Source organism: Embiotoca jacksoni, unplaced genomic scaffold (assembly GCF_022577435.1).
Source record: "Embiotoca jacksoni isolate LCO1_2020_lvr unplaced genomic scaffold, fEmbJac1.0.p SCAF_1, whole genome shotgun sequence".
NCBI classification, from domain to species: Eukaryota; Metazoa; Chordata; class Actinopteri; family Embiotocidae; genus Embiotoca; species Embiotoca jacksoni.
Genome location: NW_027185229.1, coordinates 22,173,407 through 22,193,389, shown reverse-complemented (window position 1 = coordinate 22,193,389; position 19,983 = coordinate 22,173,407). Strand labels below are relative to the sequence as shown.

Genomic DNA, 19,983 nt, shown 5'->3' with positions numbered 1-19,983 from the left:
TGAGCGGAATTACGATCTCTATTTAGAGGACAATTGATCCAACCGGGGCAAGAAATTGTCGAGGATAGTTGAAGAACACCTCTGCATGCACTGATATATGCCCCATATGTGTCTTCCTTATAATACATTGAGACTAATACAGTACAGCTTTAGGCACGAGAGACTCGGTCTACCTCCACGTGGGATAAGAAGCTCAGGCTTGAAATACCTCCTAGTAGAGAGATCAACTGACTAGACACCCATTCATTTATCTATTATTCTTATATGTGAACACTGATGAAGTACTACATGTTCAATAAGACAACTTGTAGGTATGGCCTCCTCAGTATGTCTCCTTGGGTAAGGCTTTGCAAGGTGATGGTTAATTGGCTTGGTTTAAATTATATTAGTATGCACACTGTGTTGCAGGGACTGGATCAGAATGTGTTGGACCCTGTATGGAGCTTAAAAGGCAAACAAAAGTAGCTTTTTGTTGTGGGGCATATGATGACATCAAACATGACTGCCTTCAGCTCTTTCAACGTGGCATTTTATTTCATTTTATTTTTAAAGGTTGATGCCTCAAGGGTCCTCCCGTTAAGTGACAAGAGAGGTTCTTTTTCTGAAAACATTTATGGTAGCTAGGATGATGTCAGCTCAGGTGTAGTGATGTTGTTAGAGGGGTAGGTATCATCAAACAGCTCTGGCTGAGCCTTACAGAAAGCAAGGCCACAGAAAAAAGAAGTCTCAAGGGCATTTGGAAAGAGATGAAGTAGATCAAGCTACCGTTCAACTATGTAAACTTGGCAGTTAGATTGTTTTGCTATCTTGCCAGAAAGGTGCAAAGGATTGTGAAATTTCAGCGTTATCCGTGACACTTTTTTTTTACGACCAAGCCATCTATTAAAAATGTTATACCAATGATATTCAGCATGTGTAATAATATATTTGTCAGTAGAGAATGGTATCTAAAATTCCCATTCAATTTCTAACAAGCAACTATTACATGATTCAATTTAAGTAATTAAGAAAGGTTATTTTTCTAGGCCAGACTGAGTGCTCTACAATGCAAGATAAAACACAAGGCAAATGGACAAAGTATGAAAATAATAATTAAAATGGAGATTAAATTAGAATTTCCACCTTGCAAACCAGCCAAGCTGCAGTTTAAATCCATATCTGTGCATACTCATATTAGAAAGTATGCAGTGAAGACTAAGGCTGCAGATATACTTTCTTTTGAACCACATGTTCAAGTTTACAACAGTTTGCACTATGAACAGGATTGCTCAAATACTTGCCTCTCTACTCTGTGTCATAATGGACAACTCCACTCAAAGGCACACCAGAGAACAAACGATACAATAGAACATGTTGATTTGCCTGATGGAAACGATAAGCATGGTGACAACTGAGGGGATCACGACTTCACAGGGGACCACAGGGAGACACACCATCCCTACTCCATATTTCCGTCATTCCATACTGCCCCTACACCGGCCTTACTGGTCATGTGTATATTGCATCTTACGTACGCGTTGCCTCAATTTCTGAGGAGGTGCACAGCCAACGCCACAAACAGATGCAGGATACGCGACGCGGCCGTCATGTGAACAACATAGTTTAGAGCTGATTCTGATAAAACACAAAGTTGTTGCCGTGACAACGATGTTTCGAATATGGATGTTGGTGTGCAATCTCCCTTCTTTTCTGGAGTTATGGCACTAAAATAAAGGCCAGAAAAGCTTTTTTTGTGGAGCATTATGATGTCACAGTGAAGTTAACCTTTTGGATATAAAATGTCATCACTTTTATCCGACTGAAATTTTGTCATAATTAGGTTTCAGAATGTTGCAGACTGGTGAATTGAGTAGCTGTTAGTTTTAAATCATTTTTGGTCTGAATTGGCTCTTCGGGACATCTGAATAGATCTGTAGTAAATAATTAGCCATCCCATTTCTAATGGCATTTAGACCATCATGGAAAAAAATAAAAAAAAATAAAAAAATCTGAGGGTTAAGAAATAAGGTATAGCTAAACATAATTTGCATAGCAGTAACAAGATGTACTACGTGCCAAAGGGGAAGGATGCTTATTGTGGCACACCACACGACTGGGCTGCAGAAGGGGAGGCATGGTTACTGGCAGCAACTAAAAAAGCCCTATCAGAGAGATGGAAGGAGAACCACAGGGCTGACTCAGAGATATCCACCCCGTGCCTAAGTCTGTTGATTAGGATACTGTGGTCTCCAGAGCAAAAGGCTGCACTGAGATCCAACAGTTCTAACATAGAGAATTCTCTTCCATTATTCCTGACAGTGGCTTAAGGCTGAAATGTGTCAATTTCTTTGCCCACCAAATGTTTTTATTGATCTGTGATATTCTGCTCTTTTTCATTCTCCTGCATCACCATGAATGCATGTGCCATTTGAGAACTAAATACTGTTTTAGTGGAGAGGAATCTATGGAAACTTGAATGAAACTTGACAAAAATGTATCATACATATAAAGCATTTGTCAGCTGGTTATTTTTAAAGAATTTTTCCTACTTTAGGCAGCATAGAGTTGGGCCAACAGTTTTGAGAAGGAAAATAATGGAAAATTGGCTTCTCATGGTTGAATTGAGGCATAAATGTACACAGCCAGATAACAAAGAACTGTTGATTACGGTAAGCACACCAGGAAACACTGAACAACTTACATTTTTAAACAAAGAGGATGGTAAAATGCCACAAGGACAAGAGGAGGGTTTTATACTGTTTACCGGCTTATTTAGATCTAGGAATGAGATGGGAGAAAAATGTACCAGGACCATTGAGCGTGAAATGCAGAGGATAGGGGAAGAGAGGGAGGAGATGACACTGGCTCAGACACTTTTGATCTTATTCACAAAGAGAGAGAGAGAATTAATGCAATCTACACTTTGGGAAAATGGGCAAAGCCGATGATGCAGCAGTAACAATACTGCTAATGGAATCAAGCAAACTTTTAGGATTTCCTCTGCAGTTTCAGATGAAATAAGATTAGAGATGTATGTAGCTCAGTAATCTTTGACAAAATTGTGAAAATAAATTATAAAAAAAAACAACTTGAAGTTAATTAGGAGTTGATTGCTTTTCCACAAAATGGAATCAATCAAGAGAAGTGATCATTAGGTCAATAAAATATTGCATGCTTAAAATAACATCTTTGTCAGAATAAATGACTTAAGCTGATACTATGTAGAAACATTTGCAGCTAATTGTTATATTTGTATCCAATACAATTATGCAGGTTGCTTTTATGTGAGATTGATGAATGTTGTTCTTAGTCACAAATAAATTAAAAGAAAAAAAAAAAATCCAGCAATTTTGGCTTATAGTTAAAAGAATCACACATGTGATCACAAGTGTTTTACATATTTGTAATATTTTCTTTCCTCTAGTGATTTCACAGAAACAAGCTGCATGAGTAATACTGTGCAGGTTTTTCGACCTGATATTTTTGTACATTATATCACAATATAATATTAAGTCCTCTGTCTTTTAGTACTTTTTTCCTCATGCATAAAGCTTTGCAGTAATGCACAGCACGCACACAAGCTGCATGTCAACAGACTATTGCATTCATGTTACTCACACTTTATAGTGAGGCCGCAGTAAGATGTCCTCCTTTATTTAAAGTGACAGAGATGCTGCAGAGGGAGACTCAAATGTACTAACAGACAGCATCAAATCAAGTGTCTGCCGCACTGCCAATGCACAATGAGTTATAGAGGAGTCACCACCGACCTTTAACTCAGGTCTGCACACTTAAATTGACTGCTACAAAACTAATGGCAGGTACAGCTTTTCGAAGAATCTTAATCTTCCACTATGTCTTTGAAGAGAAATGCTTGTTGGTGATTTATGTGAGCAACCAACACTGTGCGGGCCACAAATGTGCTCCATGTAATTTCCAAGGTGAAGTGTCTCATCACTTAACCCTTAACTGTGTAAAATTGTATCACCCACCTCAACCTTTTGATATGTTTATGTGGCCAACAAATTTGGGAGTTTTAGAACAACAATTAGAGAACAATCCAGAAACATGATTCAGAGCTCAGTATTTTCACTGTGCTGATTTTACAAAGTAAAACAGGCAAAAAGCATTCCCTCAGCCCACAGACAAAAAAACATCACCAAAGAAACAGCAGCTTTAAATACCCTAGTGGTCAAAACCACCAGGGCATTAGCAAGGGTCAGACCAGACGAACAACTAAAGCGGTGGACCAGATTTTTTTCACTTAAATTGCAACAACACAATTATGCTGCAGAGACACTTTTACTGGGGATGGAATTGAATAAATCCAAAATAGAAAGAGACAGAATCCACCTCTTTATTCCTCTCACAAATCCAACTTGGTAAGGATCAAACTGCCAACATCTGGTAAAGCTTTGGGCAATTATGTGCACCTGTGCACCATACCAACCAACCAAACAAAAGAGGCAAAAAATTTAATTTAGAAAAATCTGGCCTCGTACTGTTGGTTGGGAAAACAACTTTTAGAGCCCTAGGAGAGTTGCTGAAGGGAGAGATGTTTATTGTAGCTTTATCATAAATCCGTGGAGTCAGCATTCATTATGATGACACAAACCAAATTGAGAAAAAAAAAAAATCCTCTTGCTCCCTACATATCAAACATTCACTGAGGCAATAATCACTGTCCACTCATTCCACTACATCATTGTGTAAAGAGAGTTTCTTCTAAAGGCTTGCTCTGAGTTCTGTAGATAATACTCGTACACTGATGGGGCTTTTGATGGTGGCAAGACACTCACTTGAACCAGACATCAAGGACAAGTCTAAAAAAGGAAGGATAGACATTCGTGCATGAGTCAATAGGGTGCTCTAATCCATTATATAAAAGGCGACACTTTTACCTTGAGAAAAATGAAGAAAGCAGGACAAATCTGTATAAACCTGTCAATTCCCATTAATGTCTTGCTTCACTTCGTAATGTCAAAAAAAGTTGCCTGTAGAACATTTTTATGCCATTTTTCTCCTTGTTTAGATTACAAAGTTTTGACTACCGTTACTCTCTCTATTAATCAATCAATAAATCACCAGATAGCAAAAATCTAAATCATTACTCCAACTTACCTTTTTCTGATCACCTTTAAGACCTAGTTAGGTCTGGCTGCTGGCCATACCGCATTACAATATTTCATCCTTCTGTGAGCCAGTGCATTGCCTCTGACCCTCCAGCTTTCAGAAATAAAAGAAGTGGTGACCTGACCTTTGAACTTTTTCCATTAGGACCTGTGATTTGGAACAATCTCCCCAAGGAGCTCTGGCAACAGCCGACTCAATGTCACCTTATTGTTTTTAAACCTATTTTGTAGAAGTGTAGTCATTTGATGGGGCAATACTGGCCTCAAAGTAGAGGTGTTCTTTGACTTCATTGGTACTTTATGTGGAGTTTGCATTTCATCCACCTTACTTCTTGGGTTTCCTCCAGGTGCTATGGGTCCTTCCACGATCCAAAGGAATGCAGGTTCGCTGAAGACGCTTTAGTAATTGCTCATTGGTCCATCTTTATGTTTTATCCCTGTGAAAAACCATGGGCCTGCCCAACATGTAGCCTGCCTCACCCAAAGCATGCTGGTAAAGGCTCCTGCTGTGCTGCATTTAAAAAAATAACTTGCTTGTTCTTATTGGTTGCCTTTATTCCCTTTTTTTTGTTTCCCTCATCTTGTATTATTCTAGTCATACATGTTTGATTGCGCAAGGCTGTTTCATTTCAGAGTTTTAAAAGAACTATACAAATACATGTTTTTTTTATTCATTTTTCTCTAATAGAAATTGAAAAAAATGTTGCAGGCCCAGGTAATGTACTGTCACAAAAACAATGGAAACAAAAAACATATCTAAGCTTTGAATTAAATGCTTGTCTGGGCATGAAAACGGTGTCATTTTGAGAATAATACACACTCTTCCCAGTTATTGACCTGAGAGCAGGTTTATAAGAAGTCAGTGGGCATTTAACTGTAATGGTCATCTCATTTTATTACATCAGCTTGTCAGAGAGCTGCATTTGCTTTGCAGTGTAAGTCTGGTTTGTTTATGCAGTGAACTTTTGCTAAATGGATTTGTTGTTACCCTGCTGAAGGTGAGCACTTTTTTTTTTTTTTTTTTTTTTTTAAAGTGTGTCTGAAAACTAAATAACTGATGCTATTAGGCTATATATGATTGATATTTTCTGCAGTTCACATTCATACCCCCCCACCGCCCCAATGTCTAATCAATTGTCATTACCCTGTGAAGTACAGAGAACAGAAGAGGATATTAAATGTGCACAAAGCTATCCCCCTAGAGAACTGTCAGTCACCAAACGTCTATCTGCATAACTAATGATGGGCCTAATGTTGCCCTTGGAGTTGGAGGGAAAGGTTCTGATTTATGGCAACACACTCATATGTTCACATTTGTAGGTCATCACTAAGGAGTGACATTTTCTCTGACAGTGACAGAGGATGAATAAGAGGCTAAGAAAGGGAAGGTATAAAGTGACCAGGGGAGCTTTTTTCCCCTGAACATGTGCTTAACCTCGGCATTATAGTATTAGTCACATGACCTGTGGCCATCCAAACAACAATGTGTTGTACAGACTTTCTTCAAATGGATATGTTTATATTAGAGCCTCCCTGTTATGACTGTGACCATGGAGCTCACGCTGACCTACATCTGTGTATATCCATCCAGACTATAACATTTGCTTGTCAGTTAGTAAATGCTGTTAGGCTAAGAGCTGTGATTAATAATGGATGTCCAAACCACTCCTTGGCAAAGATACACAAATAAATACAAACACTGATGCAGTATAGGTCGATACAGGATAATAGAGTATGTTGTATATTGATAAAGGCAGGAATGTAAAATGGGATTAAAATAGTAAAATTCATTTTAGTTTCTTCTTTCAGCTAACGTAATTACTCTGCAGTTTGGTTTTTTTTCAGACGACCCGTACCTATCCTTAGTTAATTATACAGTTTTCAGATGGTGGTTCAAATAATTCATGAAAATTTAAATCCCTACAGCAACACAATTAAATCAAGTTGTGCTGCTAATTGTGGCATCACTCCTGTGCTTGTAAATAGACAAAACAAAGGGTAACAGTTGCAGTAGTTTTTTTTGGTTTTTTTTAAGTTTCTGCAACTTGAGTTCAATAACAGCAAAAATCTGGATAAAGCCTATTTTTTTTTGTCTGGCACTGATGGATAATTTATGTTTGATATACAGTTCAATGTCAGTTCACAGCAAACTATCAGCGGGCTGCAGTAGACCTACTACTGACCGAAAAAAGCTGACATTTCTTTGAAAACAAGTTATGAACGCAGTTGAATGTGAATCCCGGCCGCTGTCTGACTGGCCATTTTAGCAGCAGATCATAAAGATGAAAGCAACTTCATATTGCCTCCGCATCCTCTGGTGACTACGACAATTACAGTAGTTTGGCAGAAGGCAGCCAGGAGGGAGACATGCTGAGAGGAGAGTCTTTGTTTAGCTGTGGCCTGTCATATGGTCTGTTTGTTTCCATCTAGGACTATTCCCTGAATCTACCCCTGGTGTAAACAAAAGCTGGCTCAACAATTATTCATAATTCAGAAGACATCTTCAGCAAACAAGTGGCAAACAATAATTAGTAACACAGATGCTCTATTTACTTTCACTGTGATCTCATTTAAAGAGAACTTCACTGAGAAATTATAGTTTATTGCACACAGTGAGATGCAAGTTTTTTTTTACCAAAAAAATTAAATATTTATTTGTCTTCATCTTTTTTTTCTTTCAAATATTCCATATATTTGCAAGTTAAGGTCAACACTGAAAAGGTTGGGAGTATCAGGTGGATGTGACCAGTCCATTCATGGTACCCAGTAAAATCTGTCCCTCTTTAATTAGACACAACCATTTTGTTATTACGAGTTCCCCCTCCCCTTCCCAAAATAAGATAAAAATATCAAAAGCAAAATCAGGATATAAAATGAACTGAACATATTGTACACATTCACACACAAATCTGGAATGAAGATTGGCTCCCTGTGGGACAAAGCTGGCCACCAGTCAATTCCATGAAACAGTCATTTTGTTTTGTCTTAAATAAGTGTTGTGGTTTGTGCCTTATTGCCTTAAAAGTGGCTGTGGGAAAGGATAAAAAAATGAAACCTTTGTCACACAGTTGTCCTCAGTTTGTGACCTTCAAAAACATTTTTTTTTATGAATCACCAAAATTCAGCAAAAGTGTGTCATTCTCAGCCATTCAGACTGAACTGGCAGCTGTTGACATCTGCAGTTATTTCATTCCCTTTGTTCCCTCTTTCATATATCTGTAAGTTGCTTATTTTACAAAAGTAGTCATAGAAAATAAATACAAATATTTTTCAGAATGTCATTTTTATATGACCCAGATGTCATCTCTGCACCAGTATGTGTGGAAGTCGGCTGCCACTGCAGTCTGTCTTTCTTTCTTTCTTTCTTTCTTTCTTTCTTTCTTTCTTTCTTTCTTTCTTTCTTTCTTTCTTTCTTTCTTTCTTTCTTTCTTTCTTTCATGTTGCCTTTAATTCCTTCTCCCCTCACTTTTTCAATAGCACTTCAACAGAGTCCATTGTTACAATGATCCTGGTATAAATAAATAAATAAATACATAACAACAAATAAATACATAAATATTTCCTCCATTGAATAAATACATGTTTTTCAGACAGTTTGCCTTAGCATGGTTTACCCCTGTTGTTGAGACTCTGGAATCAAGTTTCATAGATTAAAATAAAGGCTTTCATTTGGGGAGAAACAAATTCTCCCTTCACATGTCTAAATGGCAGTTTTAGATATCTCTCACTCTCTTTTTTTCTCATATCATCCCAAGAACCTTCAAATTGAAGTCTGAAAACTCAGAAAAAACAAACAGAGAAGTGTAAAAAAAAAACTCAAAGTTTTCTCAAAGGAGTTCAAAGTCTGAGACTGGGAGTTTTCCAAGCGAGACAAAGAAGTGGTACTCTGTCTTTAATAAGTACGCAGTGTATCTCTGATGATCTCAAGAGTGCCAGAGGGTGAGGAGGCAGCAAAGAAGGGGAGGGAGGAACAGGAGGGGGATTGAATGTCAGTCTGCAGAGGAGAAACTGTGCTAGGACCCCTCCTCCTCTGGGTTTCCTGGAGCGTAGTAGCCTGCCAGTTGCCTAAAGCGTGGCCCCCAGTCGCTGAGGTAGGAGAAATCTTGCTCCGAGGTGGTGGACAGCGTGTGGATGGAGCTGAGTGATAACGCAGGTGAACTGGTGCCCTCAAAGGCGTATGTCTGGAAAGAGTCATACGGCGGCACCGACAGGTCAGCATCGGCCTGCTCCACCTTCTTTCGGATGTAGCCTTTAAAAAGGGAGAAGTCTGCCGCCGCCGCTGCTGCAGTTCCCTCCGCACCGCCACCCACTCGGTTTGCTTGTATCCACTGTGGCAGCGAGCGGATGTCCGGGCCAGAGTCACAGCTCTTGGCTTCTGGGAAGTCATAGAGGTTCCTCAGAGCGCTCATGTCATAAGCCTGAGTATCCTGCTCCCCTCCGCCCTCGTCATTGTACTTGATGACGTTATCCCTCATGTCCTCCTCGTCCTCTGCCATCCTCTGGCCTTTCCTGTGGCGCTTCAGGGTCAGGATCAACAAGACAAGAACTGACGGAGAGGGACACAGAATGAGACAGAGAAAAAGAGGCCACAGTTGTAATTCCACATTAATGGTAAAATATGCACAGGTTAGCTGAGCAGGCTTACAAATAAAACCGAGATATGCATATTTAAGTGTTGCACCCTCATGTTTTGGCACAACACAGTAAAGAGGTTAAATATTAATTTGTCAGATTGACCTCAATAGTAAGATTATAGCCATATTACAGCCAGATCTTTTTTTAAATATGTGCTTCTAAAACTCTGGCTGCACCGTAGACAGAGATTATGAATTGTCAGGCTTAGTTTAAAGAGCTTGAGTGTAAAAAGGGAATCCCTCTTCATTTTATTAAGAAAAGCAACATACCAGATTCAAGGCATTCAGTCCTACAGAACACAGCTGTAGTAAAGAAAATAATTATAGTTAATGAGTGCGTCAAACATGCCCCGTGCATGATGGATTTGCAAGTACTTTTCGAAACCCATTGTAACTTTCATTTCACCTCTCAGGGCAAAGGCACAACAGGAGAAGATAATATATTATCAAGTTTTACATTTCAAATGCATGAGCATTGATTTTCCACAATCCTGATTGCCTTGCCCAGAAATATGATTCAAAAGGCCTAATGGTGGCCAATCTATATAGTAAGTCGAGTGAAAGAAAGACCTTCTGCTTTTTGGACTTAAAAAAAAATCTAGACAACCGCTGCCAAAAAGAGAAAATTGACACAGAAAATTTAGCGCGGATTAAAAAAGGAAAACAATTGAGATGAATCACATTATAAACTAATGAGGCGAGAGGAAAACAAAAGCTGTATGCACAGATAAATCAATGAGACTTTAATTTCAGTTTAGTTATTTTAATCACTGCCCACATTTGTGATTAGACAAGTCTCACTTGTCTCAGACACCCACCCTCCCTCCTGAGGGCTGCACCCTTCTCCCTCAAACTTTTATCACATTTATTTCAAATGTCATTTTCAGTGATGACAAAAACACATTACATCCACTTAGTAATGAAATATGCAAACTGGGGAGTGTGAGATAATTAACAATTCAATTTTCAATAGTAGAATAAACAGCAATCTAGCAATCGTTTTGATCAACTAATTAATTAGCAGAGGAATGTGCACATGGATTGATGCGCAGTATACGGTAAACACATAGAACGTACATATTAATCAAATTAGAAAAGGATCTTATAATAATGTTCCCGTTATTAAAATTGTGGAGACATTCATTTATCAAATAAAAAAAGAAGAGAAAAACTAATTACAATACAAAAAATTACTGAAATTTAATGAAATGATTAAAAACCTACTCTATACTAACAAGTGAACTGCAGTTTAACAGCATTTAGGGGCTCTTGACTTAATTATCAAACCAGCTTCCGTCCAACTGGATGGACTACTTCTCTACTCATCATCTCACACCATGATTTTGTGATAATTTTGAATATTTATACTGTAAGGTTTTTTTTTGTGTGTAAATCTATAATAGCTGGCAGCTGATTGACATTTTCAAATGGCAGATAAGTTAACAACTACTGCGAAACTCTTGCATTTATGGATTGCAAGTCAGCCTATTGTTTTAATTAAGAATATGGATCAAACTTAAAGCAAAAATATATTCACAGCAAATATGGTAAAATGGGACACAAGTTTTGTTTTTTGCTTATAACTACTCAAAATGTGGATGATTATTAATGCCTTCCCACTTAACAATATCATTTGAATTTGGCATGTTCTTTCTAAAACATAAATGCAGAAAAATACTGTCAGCTGGATTTTGTTTCCTGTGGCCAGTTATGGACTGCATTACCATGTAACCACAAGCAGAGTTCCTTTCTTCTGCCTTTTAGCAGGCACAATGAGAAACTCCTCTAAAGGGATGCCAGGGGAGGGGCATTTAGATAGATCATTAACCAGTAGGCACCATGTATCTTTAGGAACAGATCTTTAGCCTCTTGCCTAAAACAAATGCCTACAAGCCCACAGAGATAAAAAAAGACAATCAATTATAATGGGGCCTGTGCTGTCTCGGATGGCACAGATTGTTTGATGCTCTGAACCCATCCAGAACCCCCATCCATACATTGTGAAAATGAGATATGGCTACGTTGTTTCATAGTCAAACTAGATCGATGTCAGGCCCTAATGTGCTGTGTACTGGAAATTCACAAGATTTTAAAGCGAATAAATTGGTATGCAAAAGCCCAAGTGACCTTGGAAGGCAGGATTTGACTATAAAACACCGTATTTCACTTTTTCATTCACCTCCTTCCACAACTCAGTTTGTTTCCTAAGTAAAGTGGCCCCCATACCCCCCGATGACTTGTTGGTGTTCCCGGTAATTGTCTTCATTTGGTATAAATGGCCTAGAAATAACTTGCGATAACACCCCATGTGTTCATTGCCTAAAGAGCTGCGCCTAACTAAAAAGCCCTGCTCATTGTGAATGGGGATTTCATGCAGTATCTTTTGACTGATAAAGTACAGTTATTCTCCTCTAACATTGTTTTGCCGGGCTCCATTGGGGAAGCAGTGTTTGTAACTATTGTGTTTATTCTTCTCCTCCTGAATGGGGCAAATTAATTGCCACGGGATTGAAAGAAAAAGTCATGGTTTGTGGTAAACTGCGGTGCACGCACACTGCCATGCATACTAAACAAGCTCTAAGACAATTACTCGAAATTCCCACTAATGAGACGAGTATTAGGAGGTAAAAAACTTGATGTTGTGAACTCCCTCATGCTCGGATCAGCCGCTTCTTCAATAAACTGTTAAAGAATGTATCACATTATGTGGCGCTCGAAAGGACAATCAGATAATCTCACTTCTGTCAACCCCTTCCTCACTGATAACACGAGTGTCACTTCCTTTTAGGTAAACTGAAGCTTGAATTGTAAACCACTGACAAACTGTCTAACTAGGAGATGAGCATGCCTTAGGAAACACAACACCTTGTACAGAATATACTTTTGCAGGGAACATATGTACCTGTGTAGAGCTGACTCCTATACAGACAAAGCTGGTCCCCCACGTGTACAGATGTTGTGATAAGCGCTCCTGACAAGACAGTTAATTTACCCTTGGGCTACGCTGGTTGCCCCCACACGGGAGTTCATCACAAGCAGATGGGAGGTAATTGGAATGGATGCATGCAGATGCTGCGACGCAGTGGAATGGATTCATCACATCAGGCCCATAAATGAACGGATGGAGGGACTGTTTGTTTGTAAAATAATTAGGCAGAAATTTGTTTTCATTTTTCTCATCATCCAACAATTGATGTAATAGTGGTGGTCCAGCCTCTGGAGAGAGAGAGAGAGAGAGAGAGTGTGCTGGCCTGTTTGTTGTGGTAGTCAATGTGTGTCTGTGGAGTGCATGTGTGTGTGTGTGCGCGTGTGTGTGTGTGTGTGTGTGTGTGTGTGTGTGTGTGTGTGTGTGTGTGTGTGTGTGTGTGTGTGTGTGTGTGTGTGTGTGTGTGTGAGAGAGAGAGAGAGAGTGCTGGCCTGTTTGTTGTGGTAGTCAATGTGTGTCTGTGGAGTGTGTGTGTGTGTGTATGTGTGTGTGTGAGAGAGAGAGATGAGACAATGTGAAGACAGCAACAGCACATCGAGAGAATGGATTGAGTTGCAGTTAAGAGGTGTGAAGTGATTTGTCTAAACATGTAGATTCGTGCAGAATGCGTGAGCAATTTCTGTGTGTGCATACAGTATGTGGTAAAGTATTATGCAGTCTAGATACTAAGATTACTGTCCCATGCCTCGCTCCTGTGTTGTTATTCACACCACATGGTAGTTGTGAAAACTCTGTTTATCCCCCTGATCCCAATATGATGACTAGCAGGAGGTTGGTGCTGTGTCCCTCAGAGCTCTGATGAAGCATGTTGAGTCCATTTTCTACCAATCAGTCAATCAGAGTGGCATGGAATTGGTACAGATTAGAGCCACTGACACCACTGGAATCAACATGACATCCTTTCATTATCAGAGGAAGCCTGAAAAACTGCCTAATATTTTCTTTCCATAAGGCTGCCATGAAAAATATATTTTTACACTGAAGCTCTATTCCTCTGCACAGGCTCTAGCTTCCTACTAGTTCAAGGGCCAAAGATATATTTGTTTTCATTTCAGGCTTTTGAGGGGATGCCATCTAGCCCAGAACACCAAAAACATGATATACTGCAAACACAGTTTTTTTTTTTTTGTTGTTGTTTTTTTTTATACCCAGCAGAGGTTGCCTCAGATTTGTACATAACATTTTTGTTGAGGCTTTTAAAGCCATGATGAATAAATGATGCTCTGCTTTTGAACTTCACTGCAGTATATGCTTTGGTTAATGGAGACAGAGCTTTAACAGCTCTCATTAGAAAAAGCTCTGAAAAGAAATAGATAGCAATGTTAGTCACAGTTAAAGCTGCGTACTGTCACATCATCCATCATTCACTGCCGGCACGTTGTGAAATGTGCAGAGGCACGAGCGGGGGAGACAAAACACTGTGACAGCATTGTCGTTTCTCGCTGTCACTAAGGAGTGGGATGCTAAGATGTACAGTGGGGGGGAGGGAGAAAAGTGAACTCATAAAATTTTCAAATATGACAATACCAAACATCTTTGCTCTCTGACAGGGTGAGTGCGTGCATGCATGTGTATGTTCGATTGTGCGTGTGTGTGTGCGCGTGTCTCTGTATAAAAATCCACAAATGTCTGGAAAGCCTTGTCTATTTAAAGCCTGCTGTTCCAGAGGGATACAAGTGCTGAGGCAGCTCTTTTGCCTGTTTGCTCTCTCTAACCCCCCCCCCCCCCCCCCCCCCCCCCCCCCCCACACACACACACTTCCGTCCCATTCACTCCATCACCGTCTCTGTTCCACTGATCAAAGTGGTTGGATAGTGTATCATTCATAAAACCAGGCATCATCTGGGCTTCTATTTAAACAAAAGCCCTCTCCTCATAAAAGCAGCAACAAAATGTACAACAGAAACATGACAGAAAGATGTAAAAAGCGTCATTAATTGTTATTTATCTTTGTTTTGCTGCCACTGCATGTGCAAATTCATTCAGGCAATATGGATAACGTCTGAAAGTGGTCAATCGATTTAAAGACACATGCTTGGTCGTATCATTTTATGAGCAGAAGACATGGAGTTGTGTCTTTTCGGTAACTTTTTACTAGTAGTACAGACCACTGCTGAATGTAAAGTTCCTGGTGGTTCTGCTGAAGTAGTTGAACTTTGCAACGACCCCAGAAAAGCAACACTAATGATTTGCGCTTATCCATCCATCTTGCCATCCATCACACACCCATCCATTTGTCCCTCACACATCCATTCATACATACATACATCCATTTGTGCTTTCATCTGCTTACCTATAAGGATGAGCATGCAGACCAGTAGTGCTATCAGTGCCCCAGGGCTGAGGGCCGCACTCATTACATAGGCGGTAGCATTGCAGGACTGGATGGCTCCTTCTGTGTTGTAAAAGAAAAATGAGCACTCAGTGTACAGATTCAGCACAGGTATTGTGTCAGTTCAGTGGACGAGGACTAAGCACTGTCTTATCAGGAATAAAAACTGTCATTTTTATCTTGCATATATTCTATTTTTTAGCAGGTGGAAATCTCTATAGAGGGCCATTTGTCTGCAGATTTGTGGCCATGTGTTATTTTGTTTTTCACAAATATGAGCTGATAAGAGTTGTTTTCTGACCAAAACAATGCAATGTAGATGACCTTTTTAGTGCTGCTGCTGCTGATGTAGAAGGTGACAGTGATGATAATGTTAGTAATGGTGCAGCTCCTACAGTAGCTCTCACCTGTGTCGCAGCCACAGACGTGAATGGTCAGGGTGCCTGTGGAGCTCAGGGAGGGAGGCCCACTGTCAACCACGAGAATAGGCAGGAAGTACACATTCTGCTCGTGGCGGTTAAAGCCCGACCGCTGGGTCCGGATGCCAGCTGTGTTTTCTGGGTGGGCAGTGGGAGTTAGTAGGAGGAGGAGGAGGAGGAGGGGGGAGGAGGAGGAGGAGGGGATGGGGTGGTGGGGAGGTTAGACAAAATAAAGCAAAGAATAATAGGTCAGTGTCTTGACATTTGAAGAACAATACCTCGGTTGTCTGCTCACTGATGTCTGGTTTTTATCACACTGCATAGATTTGCAGTTAGAGCTTTTATCACCCCTCTTGTTTTTCCTCTTTTGAACTCAAGACTGTATCGATCAAAGAAGTAGAAAAACTGCAAGAATTGATCATGTAAACCGTTTTGACCTTTCTAACGTGAGGGAAAATCATAATTATTAAGTCTTTACACTTGACAAAGGAAGATGTTTACCCTTTGAATACAATGAAAGTACAGGAACTTCTTCCAGAAATGGTCAAGCGCTCAACAGACTACAAGTGGACAAAGAACGATTCCTATTAGAATAATCAATTTTCCACAATGAGTAGTTCAAGGACTCCAGACAAAGGGTGTCAGGATTGCCAAGTTTACCTTAGGGTTAAATGATTTCACCAGGAAAGCAAACTGTTCTGATGCCATTAAGGTTCATTGCGTATTTTTTTTTTTTTAAGCAAAAAAAAAAAGCAGGGGAGAAAATAAGTGGGAGAGCCACTGTTTGAAATTAAACTCCACCGGTGTATATATGAGCTCTCTGCCAGAGACATAGATAAATGTAATGCAGAATACAGGACGAGGCTTTGACAAATAGAGTCACAGTGGCTTTGTGGGTAGACTTGCATAGAGGATAGCAAGTAATCCATCTCCCGGAACATATATCACTGTTATCCACGTCGCCCTCGAGCTCCTCTGGCACATGTACAACCATTTTCATATTACCGTTTATGTACGGGAATGTTACACCCCTGAGCTTGTCCTTTTGACTTTAACACAGCATTTTCTTCCACAGCTGTGTGCTTTAGAAAAATATTCTCACCAGACACACAGCACAGAGAGTAGTATATTATGGAGTTTTGAATTAAAACCAATAAACTTGAAAACGTGGCCATACATAAAGTAAGATTAAAACTGCCTCCAACAGTCACTTTTACTGTAGCTTAAAGCAGCAAATAAAGTTACTAGAAATCCAGATCAACACAAAAGCGTAGTTGCATGACACTGCCAACAAACCTTATAGACACTAAAATAATATGTATTATATTGTATGTACTGTTCAGAACTATTACTTTATTTATACTAATACTTTATTGGAGTCCTGCAATGACACATTTTTTTGAATTGTTTATGACTGACTGACCAAACCACAAAGAAAATATAACACGATCAAAAAAATAGATAAATAAAATATTTCGAAGTAAAAGTAATTCACCAAATATTAATTCCTAACTTTCTTTCACTTTGCATTATGTGAGATTTCTTTCAGCACGGTGTCAAACATTTTACAGGTAACGTGATGGCAGTTTGTTACGGTGCAGCAAAACTTTATTTGGTAAGATTTGCTTTACAGACTGCCAGCAACGGCGTCAAAGAGTTTAGCAACATGGGAAAAAAAAATGCCTTTTCATCATTGTGTGTCAAGGCTTGGAGACGGAACGCAATGTGAGGCCATGATGAGGAAAAGAAGAAGTGACAGATTGAAAGTGACAGGTTGACAAATGTGTCCGTGAAAAGAGACATCAGAGTGGAAAAAAAACAAATAAAAAATAACAGGGGTAGGAAGATAAAAAGACTGGGTGGTGTTTTGTTTGCCTTTTACCAAAATATATACAGGGACTGCAGTAGTGTTTATGGGCACGACTACATGAATATTTAAACAAATATGTATTTTTGTTTGTGTGTGGATGTGTGTTAGGGAAATAGGGAGGAAGGTGTAATTTTAAATGTAAGACTATGCTGTATATGTTGACTATTTATCATTCTCCCTATTACCCACATATGCCCCTTTTATATACAGTGTGTGTTTGTACATTACACAAGGCTTGTGTTTTTTGCCTTTCCATTCACATGCATATGAGCGGGACAACAGCAGCCCGAGCTGCCTTCACATGGTGACATTTCCCTGGCTCCGGCTGCACCCCTGACATTTTCCTGGTGTCAGATCAATCTTGATTTAGCCAGACGTCACATTCGCTTAGGTACAAGTCTCTAAACCAGGGATTTGCAAGCGCACTTGCAAAAAAAACAGACAAGCATGAAAAAACTCATCTTCTCGACAGAACAAAGTCATCACAAGGGAGAAGAGTGATTTCAATTTTTCCTTACATTTTGCAGGTACGTATAAATGTTGTGTTCAATTCAATTTTTCTGACTTTATTATGTTGACAATCTAAGAAAAATCACATGTACTATTTCAAAGATAATGCATTCAAACTGCATTCATTACTGTAGAGGAAAATGCTGAGCCTGGCATCGCAGTTTGTACATACAAATAAATTTCTCGAAACAAACTGGAATAAAAATTTATTTTGAAAGTACAGCGAATAAGACGTGTGGCAGCATGTATTACTCTGTATTAATATCACTTTGCTAGGAGGACAAGAGCAGGTGGTGTTTATCCAAAAAATAATACCCTTCCAAAAATATCTGCCTCATTATGAGGCAAATGTTAAATCCAAGAAAAATACAATATTTTTCTTCACTTTGAAAAAGCCTTCTATGATTTTCAAAATATTCTGGCAATGAACTTAACACTTGTCCTGTGTTAAAAATGTCAACCATCTGGCACCTGAAAGAGATAACTGAGAAACTGAAATAGTTTTTTATTTTTATAAAGTTTTTGGAGCTGCAGTTTTTTTTAGTTTTTTTTAAACAAAATCAATATTATTTTAAGGTCTACATTTGCAAAACGCCCCCGAGTATTTGGCCAGACTCTCAAACTGACAATTACTTGAGGAAAGGTTGAGATCACCCTACAGCATATTTAACAACTGGTCTTATAGACTCCTGCTTTTGCCATCATGGTAAAAAAACAAAAAAACAACCTCATTATACTGCAAATGTCATCAGCACAGCCACTGAAATATGCCTCTTCACCCATAACCCAAGTATAGGATCACTGCCCTCTCACCTTTGACATCCCACAAGGTGAAGTGTCGATTGCTGGAGGCTTCAGGGGCCAAGGTGAAGTAGAAGCGATGTCCAGATTGTGGCTCATCTCTGTCCACCACACTAATGGTGTGAATTAACTGAAGACAAAAAAAAAACAAAACAAGCAGAATAAGGGAAGAAATAGAGGTTAGATTATCATTTAGATCTATTCAATGGGACCAAGAAAATGAATATAAAAAGCACTTTGCATTTCAGATGCCTCATGAGGGGATGAGGTGGAGCGAGTGTACTGCTACAGACTGAGAAAGTTTCGTCTGAAAGAGTAGTTCAAAGGGGCTATAGTCGCAAGGAGATAAAAATGTCTTACTCCAGAAAGTTGACACAGCAATATGATTTTTTTTTATAAATGTTAGAAATGCAAAACTATTATAAAAAGCCTCACTAAAAGGCTTTTTTTTGTGGAACATAAAGGGACAGAGACATTCTGTGAGGTTGTCATATTGCTCTATGAAGGAGTAAAGCCAGAATGGAAATGTGCAGAGGAACAAAAAATAAATACACAGAGACTAGGTATGACTGCAATAATAGTAATCCACATTCAAAGATAAAAATCAACTGTGATCCAATTTTGAGAACCCTATGTGGACACAATAAGGTGAGATAGGATTCACTGTGAGCTGAACAGACATCAAACAGCCCCTGGAGATCCTTTCACCTCAACACGGGGGTCTCGGTGACAATTCATCCTCCTCTCATCCTATTACTCTGCAGCCAGCATCAAATCACAAGATGAAAAATGATATTTTTACACCACACGTGTAGGCTCTGTTTCCTCGGCCAATGCACAACGTACACTGTGAGTCCACATTCTTATTACTTTGATTTTCTTCACCTTTGCTTACTGCATACTCACTACTAGAAAACAAAACAAAACAAATCTACTCCTCGGTGTTGTTGAAAACCATAAACTGTAAGAGAGGCAGACAGCACTGCAGGATTCATTCAAATTTGTTTTAAAAGTACTTAAAATGTAAAAATCCTCGACAACACATGGATGGTAAGAATCGTGTACGCATAAAGGGATGATGGATGTTTTGATTGGTAAAGGATAAGCTTTAAAGCATTAAATTTAAAACTAAACGTGAATGTGAATCAGGCAACGCTTTATTCTAACCTGTGAAGAAAATCTTTAAAACTTCACAAAAGACAGAGCATAGAGGATTAAAACCACATTTAAAACTAAACCTTTAACGTGAATGTATGTATGCTTGTGTCCCTTCTTTCCCTTTCATCAGCTGCATACACATACACTATCTACTGCTGTTGT

At 39.2% G+C, this 19,983-nt stretch overlaps 1 protein-coding gene across 1 annotated transcript in view; it reads right to left on the bottom strand.

Annotated features, from left to right (window-relative positions):
- Positions 1–5,826: 5,826 nt before the first annotated feature.
- The window catches only part of LOC138197154 (cadherin-22), a 146,959-nt gene continuing 132,802 nt past the window's right edge, over positions 5,827–19,983 (bottom strand). The window contains exons 11-14 of the mRNA XM_069147732.1: positions 18,676–18,793; positions 15,471–15,620; positions 15,025–15,126; positions 5,827–9,657 (exon numbers count right to left, since the gene is read on the bottom strand). Of these exons, the coding sequence (XP_069003833.1) occupies positions 9,125–9,657; positions 15,025–15,126; positions 15,471–15,620; positions 18,676–18,793 (903 nt within the window). The 3' untranslated portion in view covers positions 5,827–9,124. The remainder of the gene's footprint in view (positions 9,658–15,024; positions 15,127–15,470; positions 15,621–18,675; positions 18,794–19,983) is intronic.